The 17,913-nt window shown below is 46.7% G+C and overlaps 1 protein-coding gene across 1 annotated transcript in view; it reads right to left on the minus strand.

Annotated features, from left to right (window-relative positions):
• Positions 1–3,813: 3,813 nt before the first annotated feature.
• The window catches only part of BTBD18 (BTB domain containing 18), a 122,500-nt gene continuing 108,400 nt past the window's right edge, over positions 3,814–17,913 (minus strand). The window contains exon 3 of the mRNA XM_086953791.1: positions 3,814–6,754. Coding sequence (XP_086809917.1) covers positions 4,044–6,754 — 2,711 coding nt within the window. The 3' untranslated portion in view covers positions 3,814–4,043. The remainder of the gene's footprint in view (positions 6,755–17,913) is intronic.

Consider the following 17,913-nt stretch of genomic DNA (forward strand, 5'->3'; position numbering starts at 1 on the left):
GATCATCTAGACCTTCAAGAAACTAGAACATGTTAATACCCCATTGCGGTTGAGTAGCCATGTGGACTCCAATCTTGTGAAGGAAGCCTAACTATTAAAATCGAGTGAGACGTTTTCTTTCACGGTTGCATCTGAGTTTGTACCACATATGTCACCTGTTTTTGTTCTTGGGCTCGGTAGATCATGACGGCATGTTATTTTTACAGCTTTCCAAGAAGCCATGTACAATGAATGTGAGGAGACTGTAGTCTTGTGTCATAACGAGACAGGTGGATCAGTGATTTACTGGCATCTACACCAATAGGTTGAGCAGAAGTATAGGCTTAATCAATACAGTTAAAACATTTACTCAGAGCAATATGAACATTTTACGGTCATGAAGATAAAGTCACTGATTGGGGGGGTTCACCCAAGTTAGTTTATGGGTCCTAACATTTTGGAATGATGCACTTCTCTGTCATTTAATGTTAGCAGACAGGTGTCTTTGATGTTGGACATTAGCCATGTATTAAATGAGTGTTGGTACCAGTGTGGTTATATCTTTTAGGAGAGTCAAGCCCTCCCCAGAAGGTTCCAGGAATCTGTTTATTACTGCTGAGCATGAGGATATCTCTGCATCCCTTAAAGATCCCGCGACCGCCCAAGTTAGCATATTTGAAGCCTAAATGGATTGATCATGACACCTGACAATTCCAGATGCCTCTATATAGGCATCCACCGAAGTCTCTAGTCTGGCTGATGGTGTGCGCTACCTTTGGTAGGTGAAAGCTTGTTATTAAATACAGACACACTCTGATGGGAACAGGGAGACCTGCCATTTTATTAGCTGTACATACAGTCTTGTAAAACCCCTAACCTTGTAGGCTAAGCGTCTCCTCCACTTGGTGGCATCTCTCCATCTTACTCCAAAGCTTCCAACTTGGGAATATGAAATGCCAACACTGACATACCAACCCAAAGTCACCACAGCAAACACGGGCTGCTGATTAGAGTCAAAAGCAGAAAGAAGTGGAAGATAGAGATTCAGAGATGGAAAGAGAAAGGAGAGCAGCAATGGACTAGAGTGGGACCAGCAATGAGAGACGGGGAATGAGAAATGGAAGACCAATGGAGAGGAGAAAATGATGGCAAAGCAGCAAGGAGGAGATAAGGGATGGACCAGAAGAGCAGGAAAAGTAGATGCAGTGATCAAAAATAAGGAAAAATAGGTAGCAGAGAGAAATGGGACAGGAAATAAACTAAGTAAGGGACGAAGAGTGAACAGAGATCTAAAAATGCTGAGGAAGAGAGGAGACTCCAGAAAAAAGATTGAAAAGAGGGGACGAAAAGCGTAAGACAAGAAGGTAGAGTGCAAGAGGTCATGAAGGCGCTCCCTTCAGTGATATGCTCGGTAGGGCGGGAGTAGTGGCACAGGAGGCAGCAAGAGTGGATACTCTGGGAGCTCTGTGCCAGGATGGGTCGCTTTTAACCTAGGATCAACTGCAGGAAGAGCGTGCACTCCCTGCAGGTCGTTTACTGGCTTCTGGCAATTTGTTGGCTGCTCGGCGTGGCTCTGGGACATCACGGACACTGTACCCAAACAGCAACCTTTAGTAGATACGTTATATATAATAGGTAGTGGTCACAAACTATTTACTTGCCTGGTCTACGCTTTAGCGTCTACCACGCATGACCACCAGCTGCCGTTGGCAGGAGTTTGGAGAGAGAGAGATATAGGAAGGGAACTCACTCTGAAATATTGAGAGAGGACACTAGTCTATCCTAGGCGGTTGTCAAGGAACGCAAAGTTCCAGTATAGTCAACACAATGTCCTTCACAGGGCATACCTCACCCCAGCTGAGTTTCATCAAGTAGCTGGCTCCTTCTCTTCTTGCCCTAGATGTCATCAAGCAGGAACTGAAATGGGCACATGTTTTTGAGCTGCACAGAGGCTTTGACACTATGGGCAACTGACTCAGCTGCGATCACGGAAGTGACTGTTGTTCATAGATTTGGTGCTACTAGTTGTTGTAGACTTATCGCCATGTACTGGAAGGTGCAGACACTCACAGGTACAGCCAGTTGGTGTAAGGCGACACCTGAGTGGGGGTGGATGGAGGCTGTGCACTTAGGCGAGAGGAGGCTGGCGGATTACACAAGCACCCTATGGCAGTGGACTTGGAGGTACTATTGATAGCAGCATGTAGCGACAGCCTGGTTAGTCAGCACTAATGCTCATGCTTGACGACTTGTGCAGCCTCTTATCGGTCCACAAAACAGTGACCTCTTACTTTCACTACATATTGCCTGTCTGCACATATCCAATTGTAGAGGGTATAATAGCACCTCCCTACCACAAGTACCGATAATCCTGGGTGTCGATGTAGTGCGAAAGGCAGTGCATGAGAGAAAATAAGAAAGAGAGGACGTAGCAGGAAGATGGGAGGGGACACAGGGAATTAGAGATAGAGGGGAGCAAGAGAAGAAGAAAGAAAAAGCTAGAGAGTGTAGAAGGAGGGAGAAGGGCAAAAGATTGGGAAGGAGAGAGGAGGAATCAGATGGAGAGGTGAAGAGAGAGATGGGAGGTGAAGTGGTTAGAGGGGGTGAGCTAGTGTGGAAGGAAGAAAAAGGGGAGCCACCATGGGTGGGGTGACAGAAAAGGGAAAGCTAGAGGGAGGATCATAGAAAAGTGAGCTAGTGCAGGGAAGGAGAAGGTTGCTAAAGGAGAGGTAGAAAGGGGAAGCAACATGAAGGAGTTAAGAGTGAGAGGTTAGGAAGAGAAAATATTTTGGAGGTAGAGAAGGTGAGAAAGCTGGGTTAGAGTGGAAGGAAGGGGGATTACAGAGATCGGAGCAAGAGTGGAGGGAGGAAGAGACATGGGCTCTAGAGCAGGAAAGAAGCTGGAAGGGAACAGAGGAAGAGAGAGTACTGAAGTGGGAAGGATCGGTGCAAGAGTGGAGGGAGGAAGAGACATGGGCTCTAGAGCAGGAGAGAAACTGGAAGGGAACAGAGGAAGAGAGAGTACTGAAGTGGGAGGGACTCAAAGAAAGGAGCTAGAATAGATGCTGCACAGGTAAAAGAGGTGCTGTTATGGAAGGAAAAGAGATAATGTAGAGATCATATTGCATAAGGAAAGTAAAAGCTAGAGTGGGAAAAAGATAGGAAGAGAAACCAAGATGGTTTGAGTTGGAAACATTAGAAATAGAAAGGAGGGGGGTTAGAGCGGAAGGAAAGGGATTTACAGAGATTGGAGTGAGAGGGAAGGGGGGCTGGTGTGTAAGAACAAAGCAAATCTACAGAAGCTACAAGGGCCCAAAGGAAGAGAGGGGCACTGGAGTGGGAGGAAGCGAAAGAAAGAAGCTAGAATAAACGCACAAGTAAAAGAGATGCTCTTCTGGAAAGAACAGATATAATGGAGTGACAGTTTGGTAGGAAGAGAGAAAACAGCAAGCTAAAGCAAGTTTGGAAGGGACAGAGAGTAGCAAGAATGTAAATAAGAAGGAGGAAGTGAGGTGTAGTAATAGGAAGGACAAGGGGGAGTAGAAAGGAAGGGGGATAATGGAGTGACAGTTTGGTTGGAGGAGAGAGATTGGCAAGCTAGAGTGGCATAAGAGTTAGAGGGTAGAAGATTAAGGGGACCTAGAAATGAGAAAGCGCAGCAGGGAGTATGGAGTATGGAAGAGGGGAGGTAGAGGGGAAGATCGAGGGAAGGGAGCTAAAATGTGAGGGAAACAGCAGGGCTGTGTAGTTGGGAGAGAGAGACACAAGAATGGAAGGGAGAAAGAGTAGGAAGAATGTATAGAAGATTGAGACGGGGAGGAAGGGAGGTGGATCAATAATAGAAGAATGAGGGGGGACTAGAAAGGAAGGAAGGGAGGATGTACAGTGGAAAGAATTAAAAGAGGGGAGTTAGAGCTGGCCATGGGAGAAAGGGGTTACCGGGTGGATGGATGGACAAGAGTGGAGCTAGGAAGAGAAAAAGGCGCTGGAGTGTGCGGTAGGAAGAAGAGAATGGGTAAGTGAGCAGGGAGACAAAGACACTGATACCATGGACAGAATAGCTTTCAATCCAAGATATTGATATCCGTGTCGGACTCCGAGGAGGGGTCGGGTCTGACACAGCAGGAAGCAATGTCTGAGTGACCATTCCACACAATGCCACCCACATCAATCACCTCTTCCTCATTCTGCAAGGACAGCTCGATCAAGGAGTCCAAGAAACAGCCCACACTAGAATCCACAGTGGGATCAGCTTCCCTAGAGGATGCCACTATTCTGAAGTCTGAGAGCTCGGACGTAGCGTCATCCAGACAGGTCGCATCGGGACTTCCACTCACTCTACCTTGTAAAAGAACTGAACTAGTTGTAGTACCAGAGCCACGTGGTTTGTGAAAATCCTTTACCGTGCTCACAGAAGAGTGGTCATGTCGACGTCTTTTCTGGGGCGGTATTACAGCCTTTTTTCGAGCTATCGCAGGACGTTTCCTAACCTTGGTATTCTGGGCTTCATCCTGGATGGCTGCATTTACAGAAAGTGGCGTCTGATCCATGGTACGAATGCTGTGGGTTTCGAGCTTCACTGTGACAGAGTCTTTGTCATCTTGGCAAGGCGGAACATTGTTCGGAAGGCGTATGGTACCCTCCGATACCTCATGTTGCTGCATCTCCTTGTCCCTCTCTCGCCCTTCAGGAAAGGACTTCTTGGTCACATCATCCACACGACATGTGGGCATCAGAACGGGGGCCAATACTGGATCACTCTGCTCAGTTTCAACATCTCGCCCTTGGGTGATAGGACTCTCCTCTTCCTGTGCAGCCTGACTTGAGGCTGACAGCATGAGATCCAGCTGCTCTTCACTCTGACGCGCTGGCTCGCTGTCCTCTCGTATGGCTGTTGAGGAAGGATGCCGCTGAAGTGGGTGCGCCATTGACAACATTTGGCCGTCAGTGGGAGAAAGGCCATTTGAAGATTCACAAACACCCAGGCCTTTCATGGGATTCACTTTATCATCATCTTCTGACCTGGGAGTCCTGCTTGTGATCTTTAATTGCCCTCTACTGCTTTCACCAGCTGGAGTAGTGCAGTTTGCGGTAGAAAGGCCTGGGCTCTTCCTAACATTATCACGTTTGTTACTGGGAGGAGAGACTAGTGCAGACTCACCCAGGGTCACTTCTTCCAAAAGATGTTGTTTACTGACATTTTTTGAGAGGGCACTTCCAGTTGTAAATTGAGACTGGCTTCCAACTCCCAAGGTATTGCAACTTCCTGTGGAAAGTCTGGCGCTCGCTGTTATGCTTTGCTTTTGGTCATTAGTAGGAGAAGGAATGTCTGTAGACCCACTGAGGGGTAACTGTCCGGATTCTTCTGGGAGATGCATGTCATGGCTGTTTTCTAATTGGGCACTCCTTGTGATCTTAAGTTGCTCCACATTGCCTTCACCGCACGAAGCGTGAACGCCCGCCTCAGATGAACGAGGTTGCACGCTAACACTCTCCCTTGGCTTGCTAGCACAAGAAAGGGCATTAGCAGTTTCAATCGTGGGTAAGTGGGCCAGGTTTTCCAAGGGCTGCTCCTTGTGAAGGTTGTTTGATTCAGGGTTCTTGCTTGTGATCTTAGAGGTTCCTTTACTGCTCACACTGCCGGTGGTGTCACAGCTTGCGATCGAAAGGCTTTTGTTTAGGTCACTAGCGCGAGAAAAGACGTGTGGAGTCTCAGGGGTCTTTACCTGGGCCTGGTTCATTCTGGATTGCACTTTATGGTCTTGTTGAGATTGGGGGTGTATACTTGTAATCTCCCAGCATCCCAAATTGTTCATATCTGCTGAGGCGCTGCAGTTTTTCTTGGTAGGAACGGAGTGCTGTACCATGCTGTCACCAGATTTTGGAACACTCTTTTTCACAGACGACGTGGGAAGACATTCTCCAGTACTGGGTGTAGAGCTCTTACTGTCGGTAAAGTGGAGGCACCCTTGTGATGTGTCCGTGGCCACAGTTCTCTGACACGAGGTTCGCCTGACGATATCTAAAGAGTCATAGGCTCTCCCTGGAGCTGGTATCCTAGGAATATTGGCTGGCATGCTGAACTTAAAGTGGCTCAACTTGATCTGCCGTACTGGCGGTAAGCTACTTTCTGTTGAAGACTCTGTGCTGTCAGGCAGGGGTTCCAAGCTCTCGCAGGAAGATGGCGTGGGGGAGTTTATACTCACAGTCTCACTGCCACACGAAGGTGTGTGCATTGGAGAGCAGCTAGGTTCACTGTCCGTATACCGCTCTTCGCAATCTACTGCGCTCAGTGGTTTTTGGCAGCATCTCACTGACAGTAGGGTATCGCTGAGCCGGGTGCTTGAACCCTCCACCATGGCCACATCTCTGCCTTTCTCCCCTGCTGGATCAGGCCTCAATGCTTGGTTGATGTCTCGGGAATCTTTGATTTGGGCAGCACCCCGAAGATTGGGTTGATCACACGCTTTGAAGCATTGGCGATTCAAGCGTGGCCATGAATCTGTCCTCACCAGCTTGACTCCTTGCAGATGCAGCACCTCCAGCTCTGGAATGTGTAGCTGTCGAGCAGCAGCCAACACTCCGTCCAACTCCTCCCGGGTCACCTCCAGCTCTGATGTGTACAAGTAGTGGACCAGCTTTTGCAGAGTGATTGGCTTAATTCCGGGAAGGTTAAGATGTCTTGGTTGGCCAATGGATCTCGTGCCATTCAGACGCTCAGTAAAGAATGGGCTGCATGCAGACAGGACACAGGCATGAGCAGAAATAACTTCACCTGCAGGGAAATTAGAAAAGTAGTGGGAAACATGCAGAAATCTTTTAGAAAATCAGCAGGCAAATTATAGCATTTATCTAGTGAGAGTACTGTGTACAGGGTCAAAGGCAAAGATACCATTCACAAGTGATTGTAGGGGTATCTAGGTTTTGAGACTGCAAGCGGACTGTTACTACATTAGTTGAAATTCTCTCTTCGTTCCCCACTAGATCTGTACTAGCTCTGTACTGTATTTTACTGAGACTAATCACTTTCCTGGAATCTGAATTTTGGACCTTTTTATAATGGAGGGGACAGAAATGGTGGCCATTGTAGGACAATGTTTTGCCATTTCTTCAGAGAACACAACTTGGAAGCTGGGACTCCTATTACCAGGAATTTAGCACTCCTAGTCCCCCTGTCTTCAGACTGACACTGCATCAGTTTCCAAGATAAAGGGCTCTAGTGCTGATGGGTCCTCACTTGTGAGATCAAAGAGGCCCAGATCACATTCACCTCTCACAGAAGACCGCCCTAAGGAAGCTGACCAGCATCCCCAGAGTCCAATCATTTACTCTCAATCTGTACACAAAGTAAAATGTAAAAACTGTAAGGAGGGCAAGCGGGTCATCTGGTGAAGGTGGGCTAAAAAAGATGTGCACAAGATTCTCTGGTGGAAAAGTAAGCAAGATTCCTTGGACGAAGAGATTGCTTTCACTAACTATCCTCTTGGATAAAACCATGATGCGAAAGGCACCCTTGTCTGTAATCAGTTTCAAGTAACAGGATGTCATCCCTTCGAAAGTTTTATGTGACAGGACACATAATGCACTATCTAAATCACAAAATGGAAAGGGGAACTGCAAACTTTATAACAGAAAAAAGCCCATCATAATGTTGATTAGCAAGTAAAAACATGGTTTTAGGAAAAGTTTCAGATGCCAAATGATCAAATAACATTTAACGTCCTTGCCTTCCCAGAACTAGGTGCAGCTTCATCAACTCGGCTGCATACAGTGTTCATGTGACCGCCCACTAATTGCTGCTAGACTGAGAGGCACTGCAGCTCTTTTTGAGATCCTGGAGTAGCAGATAGGAGACCGGACCATTCTACGTTCTAAGATGGCTTGAAGCACAGGTTACTACTTGTGTAACAATATATCTGTAAGAGACATTAGTTAGTGATAGATTCCTTACCTAAGAATATTCCCCAGGCGTCAGACTGGATTCGGACTGCTTTTCTGCTTAGCAGTTCCCCTGCGCGCCAGTAGGTGGCGTTGTGCGGCTCCGCGTCCTTCACTGGCGTCGTAAGCGCCGGGATGACGTCAGGGAGACTACTTAGGCGCCAAGGATGCGCGCTGGCGTCAGTTCTGTACACGACTTTCCGCACCGAAACGCAGAGCCATGCAAGAAACGGACCAGTGGTGCATAAAATAAGGGCCTAAAAGGGGATGACCTTAACCCTAGTAATCAGTTCGCAAAACGGGGAGGATGGGTGGGGCAGTAAGGAATCTATCACTAACTAATGTCTCCTACAGATATATTGTTACGCAAGTAGTAACTTGTGCATCTGAAAGAGACACGTTAGTTATAGATTCCCTACCTTAGAATAGATACCCCAGCAATACCAACCCCGGTGGTGGGTCTGCGAACAAGATTACACCAAAAAGTCACGGATCACAGATCGGCCAAAGAAGCCGTCTCCCTGGACCGGACTGTCAAGGCAGTAATGTTTGATAAACCTGTGCAGCGAGGCCCATGTAGCTGTCTGACAAATGTCCTGCAAGGTAACGCCCCGTCCCAAGGCAGTAGTGGCTGCAGTTGCCCTGGGCACGCAGCCTCACAGGAGGTTCCTTCTTAGAGTAACAGGCTTTGATGCACAAAACGAACCACCGATGGTCCGTTTGTGCACAGCCCAACCTTTTTTGGTGCCCACATAGCCAACAAAAAGCTGATCATCCACCCGGAACTGCTGTGTACGCTACAGATAGAATGCTAGCACACGTTTGGGGTCCAGACGGTGGAGCCTCTCCTCTTCCCTTGAAGGATGCGGATGCGGAAAGAAGGTGGGCAAAGTGATGGTCTGCCCGATGTGGAAGGGCATAACAACCTTTGGCAAGAAAGAAGGACGGGAACATAAAAACACCTTGTCCAGATGAACCGAAAGGAAAGGAGGTTTGAAAGAAAGGGCCCTGGAGCTCACTCACTCTTCTGGCAAGGTGATAGCAACAAGGAAGGCCGCCTTTAGAGTGAGAAGACGTAAGGGACAGTTATGAAGAGGCTCAAAGGGAGCGCACAGCCGCGGGACGCCAGCAGCTATCTTTTGCAGCGCCGTGGTCCCTTTGTATGCAGTCTCTAACAGTCTCTAACGTAACTCGCCGAGTGTGAAATAGACACGAATGTGAAACAGACACGGGAGATTCATTTCCGGGACTCAAAGAATCTGGTTCTTCCCGACACAAGTAATTTTGGCTCGGTTGTCCGCTGTGAATATAATAATCACACTTATATTACAGAAATCAGACGTGAGACAGAGAATGTTACATTTTTTAATTTTAATACTACATTGCAACGGATTTCCTGACGTCATCATTAGTCAATAATGGCATATTCCCTTCATCACTGGAGTATGATTTGTTAAGGAAATATGAGTTCATTTTAGCCATTGTGTCGAAACTTTAAATAATATAATCTGTGGCTCCTGAAGAAGGCGTTTCTCGAAACGCTGAAACGTGCGTCGAAAGTATTGATTGCCACTTCTCGTTTCTTTTAAATATTATGTGATTATATTTCAGTTAAATTGTATAATCTGTTTCTTTGTTTTTGCCAATTTTTATGCAATATTGATGTATATGATGTATGGTTTTAATATGAATACTTATTAAACAGAATAGAGTTTTTGTATCCAAATAAATTTGTAGTTTCCTTTATGCAATTACGCTTCCCTTCTGCTTGCTAGGATTGTGCTACGATATACACACAGACAAAGGGAGCGCACTACAGAAAAATCAAGGCAAGATTCAAGTCTCACTGAGGCATTATAAAGGATACGGGTGGGATTATCCGTAATGCCTTTAAGGAAACGGTTAATAACCGGGGACTTAAAAAGGGAAGGCTGATCTGGAAGCCGCAGAAAGGCAGAGATGGCAGAAAGATAACCGTTGATAGTGCCCATCGCAGAGCCCTGCTGGGCCAAAGAGAGAAGGAACAGAGAACCTCAGAAAGAGGGGCAGAAAGGAGATCCACAGCCTGTGCTGCGCACCATGCCACAAATCTGTTCCACCTGCAGGTGTATACCATTTTGGAGGGCCGCCTGGCCGCTAGAATGACATTGCAGACTTTGGGAGGAATATCGAAAGATCCCAATTGTCGCCGCTCAATCTCCATGCATTGAGGTGGAGGCTGGACAGGTTCAGGTGGAGGACCGTCCCCTGCTGCTGCGACAGAAGATCCTCCGGAAGAGGCAGACAGATCGGGGGATCGATGCTCATACTGAGTAGCTCAGGATACCATACTCTTCGAGCCTAGTCCAGAGCCACAAGAATGACTTGGGGCCCGATCGCGCTTGATCTTCTGCAGCACTGTGGGTATAAGTGGTATAGGCGGAAAGGCGTATAATAGACCGCAGCTCCACTCGCGACGAAAAGCGTCTCCGAGCGAGCGCCGCCTTGGAAATTCCAACGCGCAGAACTGATGACATTGCGCGTTCTCTTCGGTGGCGAATAGATCTATCCAAGGCTCTCCCCACTGCAGAAAGAGACCTTGCGCCACGTCCGAGTTCAGACACCATTCGTGATCCACCATGCATCGGCAGCTGAGTTTGTCCGACCTGGCGTTCAGAGAACCTGCCAGGTGTTGAACCACCAAGGTAATGCCTTGATGTTCCAGCCATGTCCAGAGGCGCAGAGCCTCCTGACATAGGATCCAAGACCCCAACCTGCCCTGTTTGTTGCAATACCGCTTGGCGGTGGTGTTGTCTGTGAACACCTGCACTACACTTCCCCGGACAGAGGGAAGGAATGCCTTCAGTGCAAGCCGGATCGCCCGCAGCTCCAGAAAGTTGATATGAAGCCGGGACTCCGCCAGAGACGAGAGGTTTCTGATCTCCGCCTCTCCCATGTGGCCTCCCCATCCCAGGAGGGATGCATCCGTCACCACTGTGTGCTCCGGTTGGGGAAGGGAGAGGGATCTGCCACTGACCCAATCGCGATTCGTGAGCCACCCCTGCAACTGTCGTGCAGTGCCCTCTGAGATCTGGACGTGATCGGACAGGTTGCCCTTATGCTGTGCCCACTAGAACTTCAGGTCCCACTGCCGAGCCTGCATATGCCATCTGGCATGTGTCACCAGCAGGATGCAGGAGGCCATCAGGCCCAGAAGCCGGAGGGTCATCCTCACTGAAACCCGGGATAGAGGCTGCAGCGCTATTCAATCCATTGTATCCAACCCCCTTAGAGAACCTACACTTAATAACAGAGCTGTTAACAGAGATAACCTCACAAATATCAATTTAGGACTGACTGTTCCAATCCCCTCGTTCAACAAGCTGAAGTGTGGGCTTTTAAATTGTAGATCAGCCAGCAAACATGCTACTGATAGCTTCGATCTCATTTTAGATGACAACTTAGACATTCTGGTCCTCACAGAAACTTAGGTAAATAGCTCCTCATCTCCCATTCTCGACCTACTGGTTCCTCCCTCCCATGATCTAATTCGACTTGATAGGATTAGGAAAATTGGTGGAGGGGTAGCCTGCATTTATCGTAACTCACTATCAGTCAAACAAGCGGACTCCATTGAACTATCTTTGTGCGATTATCTTTGCATCAATATCTCAGATTCTAAGCGCATCACTTGCAAGTTACACATATTTTACCACCCCCCAGGTGATAATTTGACTTGTATTGATGAGATTATGGAGATCATGGCATCCAACTCACTAGTTCCTCATATTTTATTTTCTTAGGTGATTTCAACCTCCATTGGAATAATGCAAATGATCATATTGTTGGCTGTTTTAAAGAATTTCTATCAGAGCAGGAATTATCCCAATTCTGTGACAGCCCAACGCATAACAAGGGAGAGACTCTGGACCTCATCATTGCAAAAGCAAACACCATTCTACTGGAATCCATCACTCCCTGCGATTGGTCTGATCATCACTGCATCCTCTTCTCCATCAATACTGAAGTAATGCATAAAAGGGGACAACCGTCAAAGTTAAAGCAATGGAAACGGAATCTACAAAATATCAATCCCATCTCCCTAGTAAACGAGTGCAACTCAGCTCTGACCCTCACGACGGACATAACTGATGTACATGAGCTTACAACCTTCTACAACGACAAGATGCTTGAAACTCTGGACTCCACAGCGCCGCTACAGGAAAGAAATGTCTCCACTAAGATTTCCAAGCCTTGGTTCAATGAAGACCTGAACTTGGAACGTAGACAGCTAAGAGCTGCTGAACGTCTTTGGAAACCGGCTCCTAACTCTCTCAACCTGGAACATCTTATAAAATTAAGGAATTCGTACAATAGGAAGATTCTTAAGGTGAAGGCAGATTTTTTCAGAACTCAGCTGAACCTAGCAAGCAACCGACCAAAAGAACTCTTTGAAATTATCAAGCAACAATCTTGCAATACAACTAACTACAGTGAGTTAAATGACCTGGCCACTCCTTCATGTGACGAGCTTGCCAATTTCTTCCACAAAAAGACTAGAACTATTGAGCTAGACATCCAATCAAAGTTTACCCCCGCCAACCTATGGCACTAGACCCCAAACTGGACGGTTTATCTGAAGTTCATTCTAATTTTATCAACCCAAGGGAAGTTGCAAAAAACAATGCCTCCTGGCACACCTTCTCGACAATCTCTCAACAAACTATCTAAAAACACTCTCCAAGCAATCAACCCTTCCAATCATTTCTCGGATCCCTTGTCACCTGCCCTGTTCAAGATTCTAAAAACCTCTATACTACCATTATGGTCTAAAATTGTAAACGCCTCCCTGACTCAAGGTGTCATTCCGGACTGTCTTAAAATAGGACAGGTCACTCCTATACTAAAGAAGGCAGACGCTTCTCCATCTGATCCTAACAACTACTGTCCTATAACCAATATCCCCACCTTGGCTAAATTATTGGAGAAATGTGTTCAAATACAATTATGTAATCACATTGAGAACTTCAACCTCTTAGACAGTCACCAATCGGGCTTCCGAAGTGGACACGGCACAGAATCTGCACTCACGCATATTATAGATGTTATACTAATCATGCTTGATACTTCTCGATCTGTCTTCCGCCTTCGATACGGTCAAGCACGACAAGCTCCTAGCCCTATTGGAAAGAAGGATGGGCCTCTCGGGCACAGTGCTGCAATGGTTCTCCTCCTTCCTGAATAACAGATCTCAAAGATTCAAGATGAAGAACTCACTCTCGCAACCATCCATGTTCACTCTTGGTGTGCCCCAGGGATCTGGCCTCTCACCCATTCTCTTAAATTTGTTAATGGAGCCCCTGGCGAATGCTCTGAAGTCTGCAAACATTCTATATCACCTATATGCGGATGACACCCAGCTATACCTTAAAATCACCTTGCCAGATGACTTCATTGCTCTTAATACTACGCTTCTAAACACGCAAAGCTGGCTTACCAACAACCATCTAATGTTGAACACCAAAAAAACAGAATTCATTCTCATCTCACCACCAAACTACACTCCAAAGATAAACCTCTGGTTAAAACACCTAACATCATTAATTTTGAACACGGAACCCTGCTGCCTGCTAAGACGCCTACAATCCTGCTGAGGGGCTTACCTTGGAAGAGAACTGTAGCCCAGCCTTGCAGCGCCCTGCCCGCCTCCCGCCGCTCGCTGGTGAAGCGCAGCCGCCGAGTGGAGAGCGGGGCAGGAAACTACAATACCCAGCAGCCCATGCGGGCTGCGACGCCTGAAACCGCGCCAGGAGGCGCTTAAAATCAGCGTTAGCCCTGACGAGGGGGGAATCATTTTGAACACGGAACCCTGCTGCCTGCTAAGACGCCTACAATCCTGCTGAGGGGGCTTACCTTGGAAGAGAACTGTAGCCCAGCCTTGCAGCGCCCTGCCCGCCTCCCGCCGCTCGCTGGTGAAGCGCAGCCGCCGAGTGGGGAGCGGGGCAGGAAACTACAATACCCAGCAGCCCATGCGGGCTGCGACGCCTGAAACCGCGCCAGGAGGCACTTAAAATCAGCGTTAGCCCCGCCTCGCGGGACGCCGGGCGAAGCCCGGGCAAAGGGCGGGCCGTCTATGGCCGTCCAGGGCCGACGGCGGCCGGGCTGGGCACTCCCTCTAACGTCGGACCTGCTAATATCTTCAGGTATTCAATCACTGCCCCTGTAAATGAGTAATGTTTGCATAGCTCTCTTGCTGCATACTAGACTAACCCCTTGTGGTGTATAGGGGTATTACAGGACTGCTGAGCATTTCTCATTACATCAAAACACCCATATAGGGTTGGCATTATGTCTGGGGTTGAACTGAACTCCTCGCTACCCGCAACTATTGGAGTGAGCATACTGGGCCCTCTTGACAAATTCTTTGCACGGGCAAAAAGGGACATAGACAGAGAGATAGAGTTGGCTGAGCGGAGAGCAGAGCTCCGCCTCTCTATCGAGTTACTAAAACAGAAACCCTTAGTACCCGCAACAATTGAGGTTACTTCAACGCCAAAAAATTCAACAGTGGGAGATACAGATATAGACCTATTTAACACAAATGACATCCCCCAGATTTTTAAAGAAGGTCTATCTGAAACAACTTACAAGGAGCTCACAAGCCCCATTAACACCACCCAAATACTACTGGAACCTGCCGAGGTAATTGTACCGAACTCCCCAATAGATCCGGTTGTAGACATGCCATGTCACCCCTCGCCCGTAGTCATTTCTCTTATGGAGGAGGGGACACAAGGGGAAAAACACATAGATAATCCACCAGCAGGCAAAACACAGAGTAAGAGAAGTTATGAAGTATGCCATTCTCCGCCAAGGGAAAAGGCGAGAAAGGCAGGGGGCAGAAAAAGGTCCATAGCTACAAAAACACCACTGCTAACAAAGAACCCCACAGATAAAATCAATAAAGCCACTGTGAAAGAAGCACCAAGCAAGCCACAAGCGGATCGGAGTGTGCCTCCATTAAGTAAGACGCACGGAGGGCTTGTAGAGGACATTGAACGCCTCCTAAGATCCTTTATGCTCCCTATTTTAGAGAGGGTTAAAAGGATGGGAGAACCCATGGATCGTATATTGGAAATACAAACATCCAACGTAGCAGGACAAAGCAAAGGGAAGGATAATGGCCAAGTAGACACACATCCACTACAGAATATCGTGACCCACACTAAGGACCAGCCAAAAAAAACCCTTACTCATAATGACAAAAACGTGAAACCAAAGAGAACTCCGGTATCTCAGGAGGGAAAAACTAAAATCATGACCAAAAAGGTCCCCGCAGCTGCAGATGCGAGGAGAACAAACATTCCACCACAAAACCCGTACAAAACAAAACATAAAGGAAATGTAGATTTACCCCCAGAGTCACTGAACTATGTCATTATATTGACTGGGGTCCCCAGGATACCAGAGGGTAGTGTAGAGCCAGACACTAGCTTAAAAAATAAAGTAACTCATTGGCTGCGGACTAACAGACCACTCCCACCACATCTAAATGGGGAGATAGTATCTGTTAGACGCTGTGATTGGGTGGGTGTGAGACCAAAAGAAATAGAAGGTGATGTGATCATCATAAACTTCAGGGATTATAGGGTGGTTAACCATATCTCTGACTGGTTCTCGGGAAGGCAGGAGGGGAGTGTAACCACCCGAAATTTGAGTTATTTTTATCCTGAAGGTATGATGAAGCCCCGTGTCCATCTTCCAAAATGGGGTCACCTTAATTCACACGCATCCGTTAACTATAGACAACACCCCAGCCTAAGTAGGCACAGGTACTATGATCCGCCACCTACCACCTTGCCGCATTATCCCAATAGATTTGATCACTGTCTAGGTAATAACTATCATCCTACAAACCCAAATCTTTATTGGAATATTCCACTTCATAACCTCTTTGAACCACTCTCAGGTCTAGACCTAAACGATTGACTTGACATACCAAAAATTAAGTCAAGCAATAATCAGGTGAGGGAAAAGGAAGGTATCTATAAGAGCCACTCATCTGACCAAAGAGTAGGAAGTAAGAGGAACACAACCATAGTTAGTGAAATAGGGATGATGAATAAAATTAAAAAGGTAAATTGTATAATGGGTAAGGGCAATGACATTATATCAGAGAGGGCAATAGGGAATAATGCTGAGGGAGAACCAAATTTGAATACGGTAACTAAAGTTAGAAATACAACCAAAATTAAAGAAATAAGACCAAAAGAACAGCAAATAAGTGTAGTAACGTGGAATGTGTGTGGGATTGCCAACAAAGTGACAGAAACTCTTTGGGGTGAGTTTGTTACCAACGTTGACATACTTTGTGTCCAGGAAACATGGGCGTTAACTGAAGTGCATATAGACGGTTTTAAAACCTTTCACGTCCCTGCAGTAACCTCCAGCCATGGTAGGCATAAAGGGGGCCTATGTGTCTACATGTCCAATCGTTTTAATACCAGTACCAGTGTAGGTAGATCAACGACACCCTACTTTCAATTGGTCATGATTCACTTAAATTGTAGAAATGTGCTGATAGTTTTCAATTTTTACAATAATATTGAAAACGCACATTTCAGGAATGAACTAATGAAAGTGTCTAAAGAAATGAGGGAGGTAAAACCCTTAAAAGGGAAGGAATTAATCTGGGTGTGGGTTGGCGATTTTAACGTGAACATATGTACTAGCGAAACATGTGGTTTCCAGGAATATGGGGATGGGGAACATGGGGATAGCAGTCATTTTGCACACCATACTAAAGGGGAAATCTTAAATGACATCATGGCCAAGTTTGACCTGGGGTTTGCTAACAGGTTATGCTACCCCAAGGTTAAGTTCACCCCCACCTTCATGGCAAGAGGACTTCACTCAATTATTGATTTTATAATTCTCCCAAATAGGTTTGGGAGTAGGGTGACAAACTTTGAAACTCTTGCTATGGGCCTGAGCGATCACCTACCGTTAAAGATTGACCTTAATATACCGGGTGTTAAAACAACCTCACTAACTGAGACTTTATCATGGACCCAAAATTTAGCGGTAGCACGCCAAAATGGTATTGCTTTAAAATGGAGCATGGCCGACCCTGAAAAAGCCCTACAAAGAATCGTGCATGATGCTCTCCCCTCACTACTTGTATGCTTAGAGGATAATCCTACAAGTGGAGAAATATTGGAGGCATTTAACAACATCACGGAGACTATAAAGGGTGTTCTGACCAGGAAGTGTCCAAAAAAGAACAATACTCCCAAGGGTTGGTTTGACACCCAATGTACTAAGGCACACAAAGCCCTCAAAAAGGCCCTAAAAGACCCAGTAAGGGATCATGAGACAATTAGAGCACTAAGGAAAGCATATAAAGTAGCAAGAGACCAAAGAAAGAAAGCAATCAAGGAAAAGGCTTGGCAAGACTTATTGGCGGCAGCGGAAAGCAGAGACCCCAAGTTATTTTGGCAGGTAGTCAACTCACCATTCATTAATAACGAGGTGACAGCTAAAATGGAAATTGCTATTGATGAAAATGCCTGGGTGGAGTATTTCTCAAAATTGTATTGTAACGCCCAAACTGAGTCACAAATACAGAGCAAGCATCACCCGATCCCATTAGAGTTTGAACTAGAGGAGGTCAAGGCAGCTATTAAGTCCACTCAGAATAATAAAGCCCCGGGACCAGATGGGATCCCAAGTGATCTTTATAAAATGAACACAGATCTTTGGGCACCGGTTTGTCTACGAGTAATGGGGGCATGCTGTGAAATAGGTTTTGTTAAAACTTGGGCAGAATCATTGATCATCCCAATATACAAAAAGGGGGATAGGGAAAGCCCATCAAATTATAGACCGATATCACTATTAGACTCGCTAGTGAAAATCGCAGGAAGAGTAGTCTTGACTAGGCTCCAGAACTGGGCAGAAGAACAGAATATTTTGACCCCAGTACAATATGGATTCCGGCTAGGGATGGGCACCGTG

Source organism: Lissotriton vulgaris, chromosome 1_2, assembly GCF_964263255.1.
Source record: "Lissotriton vulgaris chromosome 1_2, aLisVul1.2, whole genome shotgun sequence".
Lineage (NCBI taxonomy): Eukaryota > Metazoa > Chordata > Amphibia > Caudata > Salamandridae > Lissotriton > Lissotriton vulgaris.